General features: G+C 41.7%; 1 protein-coding gene across 1 annotated transcript in view; it reads right to left on the reverse strand.

The window, feature by feature from the left end:
- Positions 1 to 5,256, reverse strand: part of HSPB8 (heat shock protein family B (small) member 8) — a 123,652-nt gene extending 118,396 nt beyond the window's left edge. The window contains exon 1 of the mRNA XM_082268967.1: positions 4,467 to 5,256. Coding sequence (XP_082125093.1) covers positions 4,467 to 4,845 — 379 coding nt within the window. The 5' untranslated portion in view covers positions 4,846 to 5,256. The remainder of the gene's footprint in view (positions 1 to 4,466) is intronic.
- Between the last annotated feature and the right edge of the window lie 744 nt (positions 5,257 to 6,000).

Raw genomic sequence — 6,000 nt, forward strand, 5'->3', positions numbered from 1 at the left:
CCTTCTCCCTACACACCCTGTACCCAGAAGAGGCCAGTGACGTAAAGGTACGTCACTGTGCCTGTAGGAGCTGCCCATCCGCTGTACAATGTGGGAAGACAGTCCTAAAGAGGTTAAATGTAAAGGGTCAGACCACTCAAAACTGATATCCCAGTTTTAATTTCAAACTTTTTATTATATAATAGCAAAAATAGAAAAATACAGAGTACAACATTAAAGTAACAGTATTCAGCGCATAGTAGTGGTACAGATGAAACACATTAATGAGCATATCATGGATATAAGCATACATGTGAGATTCATGGTTCAAAAAACAAAGTCTCTAGTCAGACCTTAGATCTTAAAGCAGTTGTATACTCATAAATAAAAAAACAAAAAACAAACAAACCCTGCAGGACAAAGGCATAATGAGGTAGTATGCATCGCATACTAGCTCATTATGAAATACTTACCTTAGAGTGAAGCCCGGGCACGGTCATCTGGACAACGCTGAGGGAGCTGACATGCATCTCTTCCTGGTTCGGCGGCTCCAGCGCTGTGAGTGGCCCGGAGTGCGATTACGTCACTCCCGCTCATGCGCGCGGGAGTTTCACTTTCTGGCAAGATCCGGCAAGATCCGACAAGGAGCTTTCAAGGTCCGGCGGACCTTTAGAGTGCATGCGCCGCAGACGTCAGCGGCTGCATGCAGGTTTAATATCTCCTAAACCGTGCAGGTTTAGGAGATATTAATTGTACCTACAGGTAAGCCTTATTATAGGCTTACCTGTAGGTAAAAGTCATATAGCGGTGTATACTACTGCTTTAATATATCGTGGTGGATATCCCAGTCTTAATAGATATTGGGAGGTTAGGCAACCAGGTATTATTTTTAATATATGTTGGAGACTTTACTAGTGGGATCTCTGCACCAGGGCTCCAGGATTTGTGCATCTTCTTTTGCCATTATACAAGGTTCATACTCTCCCAGGAATAGAGCTGGGAATTATTACAGGGAGAGATTTCTATTGGAATATGCAAGACATATAATAGGGCTGGGGCTGACTTGGCCAACCACGATGCAAAAAAAAAATATATATATTTTTTGTGGACTGAGCCTTTAAATATTAAAATATACCTAAACAAAACAGAATCATTTGGTCTTTTGATTATTTACAACAGCAAATTACACTTTATTGAGAACTTTGGGCAATGTTCAATAGTAAATGAATGTTAGTTTAAAGGAGATTGACATTCCTTTAGTACATATCACAGATGTCACAAGAATTTTCACTGATAATTTGGGTAGCCATGGCTACAAGCTGGTAGTGAATGGAAGATTATACGTCTTACATTTGTAAAAAAGAATTGATAGTCCCTTAAGTTTGCTGTTGTAGTATGTAGCACCACATATACTGTAAGCTTATCACTAAATTAGTATGAATTAGCCTCAAGGCCCGTACACGTGATCACTAATGGCGCTTTTCCACTGCATGGAACCGAACGGTTCGGCTCGCTTTTGTGCTTTTCCACTGCTGGTACCGCATGGTATGGTGTAGGAACGGTTCGGTACGGTACGGTACAGCGGCGCTTTTCCACTGCATGGACCTGAACGGTACAGCTCTCAAAAACAGTACCTACTCGATTGTGGTTCCAAGAGGTACCATAACCGTTACCATATCCCACAATCCTTTGCATGCAGTCACTACTAGCCACTGATTGGTCAGAGAATCCCACCCACCCTGTTGTTATCCCACCCACTTAACTTTAGTACTACTTTAGTGGAAAAGCAAACCATACTGTACTGTACCGAACCATTCCAACACCGTACCCAGGCCCGTTGCTACAAGGCAGGCAAACCAAGCAATTGCTTGGGGCCCCCGAGCTGGCCTGGGGCCCCAAGACAACGACTGGTTAGGAATAAATGCAAGGACACTGTGTAAGGCTGTGAGCGCCCCTTTGATCGTCAATGCAGTAAAGTGCAATGACACTGTTATTGGGATCTCCCTCAAGGGGGCCCCTCTCTGCCTGAACAGGTTTGTAAAAAGTCTGATAAGATCTGCAGACACAAGAGAGATCCCTGGCCTACCAGCTAGACTTTATGCAGATTATGGTTTATGGACCAGCCCATGGACGGTGCAGACTGACAGCTCCTACTGTATACAGATAGCAGGGCTCTAAATGCAATTAAAATTCCTGCAGCCTGTGTGGATGAGTGAGGAGCAGATAGCATCAGGATGAGTAGCTGCTAGGACCCTCTGCTTCTACATCTGCCGAGTGCCGACAGGTCTGAAAACTTCTTTCTTTTTTTTTTCTATCTCCCTTCTAATCTTAGTCTTCCTATGTCTCTTTTTGTTTATCTGTCCCCCTCCTCTCTCTCTCTCCTTTCTTTCTTTCTTTATTATATCTATATCTATCTATCTATCTATCTATCTATCTATCTATCTATCTATATCATATATGTAAATATATATATATATATATATATATATATATATATATATATATATATATATATAGATAGATAGATAGATAGATAGATAGATAGATAGATAGATAGATAGATAGATACTTAAACTGTATGGCTATGCTGTGGTTCCTGTAGGCTTTGCGTGTGTGCGGGGGGTCGGGGGGACCTCCATGTCCATTTTGCTTGGGGCCCCCAAATTCCTTCAAACGGCCCTGACCGTACCATGCGGTACCAGCAGTGGAAAAGCAAGCAGGGCCAAGCAGGGCCGAGTAGAGCCGAGCCATTACTTGCAGTGGAAAAGTGCCATAAATTGTAAAAAAAAAAAAAAAAAAATACTGCTTTCTAAGTGATCGTACGATAATCTTTCATCCAACATTTTCTGAAGGGACAATCACGAAAATTTTTCTCGTATGATATGAGATCGTACAATTTTCGTTAAATCAGTACAGTCGTCCGAAAATACAGTACAACACATTACATTACTTCCAAATTTTTATTCTGTCATACGAGAATTTTTTGTACTTTATTTCATTCTTCATTTTCGATATGAAGACTAGCATGCAAAAAAAAAAAACGGACGATCATTCGTCTGATAATCTAATCGTGTGTACTAGGCTTCAATCTTTGTGTGAGTACCTAAAGCCACTGATAAAATAAAATAGAGCCAGGCATGCCTTTATGGGCTAAAGAGACAAAGTATAGATTCCTAATTTCCAGGCCAGGAAGGTTATTTACAACTTAGCCTAATGATAATCTGTTTTGTATGGCTGTGTCCTTTCTCCAAGGTTGTCCTGTATCTTCTTAGATATCAAAAAGTTGTGGCATTCACTATGGTCATGCGTGCTGTCCCCACTTGGGCACAGTTATTGTTCCCCTCCTAGTTGGTATGTGCTTTTTTTTTATTCCTCCATCAAGTCAGTATGAATGCAAGGGAAAGGCATGGCAAATGCATCTCAGTCTCAAACACCTGTAAACACTAGCCCTAAATTTTGCCCATACATTTAGACCCCGTTCAGACAGGGGCGACACGACTTGGTGGGGCGACCTGTGAAGTCGCGGTGCACAGCGTGCACCGCGACCTCGGCGCGACTTGCACGGACTTCATATCATTGAAGTCAATGCAAGTCGCCTCCAGGTCACCCCAAAGTAGTACAGGACCCTTTTTCTAAGTCGGACCGACTTATGTCGCTCTTATTAGAACGGATCCTGTACTATTCAATGGCGAGCTACCCACCGCGACTTGTCAAGTCGTGCTAGTGTGAATGGACCCTTAGTGGTTAGTCTGGTGTATAGGAAAGGCCTGCTTACTCTCAGTACTGCAAATCATTGAGTACTCAGTACTGCCAAGTGCTCTAAAAGCTTGCAGGTTAGCTCTGCTGACCTAGCAAGAATATGTCAATGGGGAAAGGGACAGGAATGTTGGCAGACACCGTCAGTGCCACTTTTCATGGGCAAGAGCAAAGCAAACTGGGCAGGATTTCTAATCTGCCCTTCAATGTTCCTCGACAGTTTTTAACTGGGGGTGTCTGCCTACCACCATAGACATTAGAAAACAGCCAAACTGAGCAAATGTCATGTCAATGACATGCTTAAATCTATTATATCTAATCCCTCCTGTATCGAATTGTATGTAACTGTATTGTCTTCCCTGTATTGTAAAGCACTGCGCAAACTGTTGGCACTATATAAATCCTTTATAATAATAATAATAATAATATTTCTACCTATTATTCTACCATGCGTATGCTATGTATAGTTAAAATTTTATGCTTCCTTGCTTGATTACAAGACCTATGTTATCTCAAAAGAATGACATTAATCTCTTACATTAGACTAGTATAAATTATTACTTTAACTCCATTTTCTTGCTCCAAATGTGTATTCTTAAGGATTAAACTATACATGATTTATTATATCTAGGATCTTATTTAAGCATAACGCATTTCATAAAGGTAAATTAGCTAGAAAAGACTGTCAAACATCAACGAGCAGCATTTATTTTCCTTTCTTCATCACTCACCTGACACCTCTACAAATCCATCTCTGGTTTTCACTGTCAGCTCCTCTGGCTTGAAACTTTGTACATTAACACACACCTTCCAGGGCTGGCTGGGGACGGACACAGAATTACGGGCTTCGGGGTATCCTGTGTAGCGGGCACTATATCCGGGAGGGGAGACACCAGCAGTCCTTGCTAGACCTGATCTTAAAGGTCCCGACCAGGAGGCAGTGAGTCTAGGCCTTGCCCAGTCAGGCCAATCCATGGTTAAATCTTCTGGAAATCCAAAATCATCATCCAGGAGACGGGATGACAGACCCTGATCACGGAAAGAGTCGCGGACTCCCCTGGGTCTGTTTGCAGGGTAATGACAAGTGAAAGGTAACTGACTGTCAGCCATATCGAAACAAAGATGTAGATGTCAAAGGAGACAAGACTCTGTTATTTCCAAATGATATTGCTGACGGTCAGATAATGTTTGCTGCTGAGGCCGTATAGTTCCAATGAATGAACAAGAAAGGAGTGAAGTTGAGCCAAGATAAATTAAAAGTCACCTGAATTCTTCAGGGATTTAAGCAGAGTCATTGGGAGTGAGTACAGCTTCTTGATCTTCCGGCTTCAGACTGCAAGTGCCTTGCACTGGCTAAAATAAACATCACAGCCATCAGCCGAGAAAGTTCTGTAAACTTCTGTGCTGCAGTGAATGGTTCCTATTTATATCTTCCTCTAATGCTTGCAGCCTGTGGCCTGTCAGCTGGGTATTTGGAGCCTATGAAACACCCTCCAAGAATCTGCTTTTGTAACAGCTGATGACTCCCAGAAGGGACTGGACTTGTTACTCAGGGTGTCCAATTTTAGACAGCCTTCTCTTGCAGGGCCCTCCTTTCCTTTTCCTCCCCCTCTCCTCTTATCCTCTTTTTTTTTTTTGCTAAGCAGGGATGTGTCTGAACACATTAGTATGAGTGTGCATCTGCATTTAGAAGATGCCATTCCGTGAATTATGATTTCATTACTGGAATTAAACTCAAGCCATTTAAATTCACTAACTTCTCTCTCTTTCTCTCGTATATTTGGATCCTGTACATAATATAGTTTTTATGCTTCATATTTTTATTTTCAACATCAAGGGTTAAATAGTATACTGCATATGAAAGACAGATGATAGAAGAATATTGTTGTCACTTTTTCTAGAAAACACTACTGGGCCTTTTTGTTGTCATTGTCATATAATCAATTACATAATGATGGTTTAAAAGATTATTATTGTTATTATTTAGGATTTATATAGCACCAACAATTTACGCAGCGCTTTACAACTTGAGGGTAGACAGTACAAATACAATACACTTTAATACAGTAGAAGTCAGAGAGCCCTGCTTGTTAGACCTTACAATCTAAGAGGGAGGGTCAAGAGCAGTGGCGGCTGGTGAAGTTTTAAGATGGGGGGGTGCAAGGCCCCTCCCTTCTATTTTGACCCCTCCCATTTCTCAGAAGCCCCACCCCTTATAGACTCCACCCATTTTGTCCCCTGTATTTTGCTTGCGTGAACAAATTC

This window comes from Pelophylax lessonae, assembly GCF_965119305.1.
Source record: "Pelophylax lessonae genome assembly, chromosome: 1".
NCBI lineage: Eukaryota > Metazoa > Chordata > Amphibia > Anura > Ranidae > Pelophylax > Pelophylax lessonae.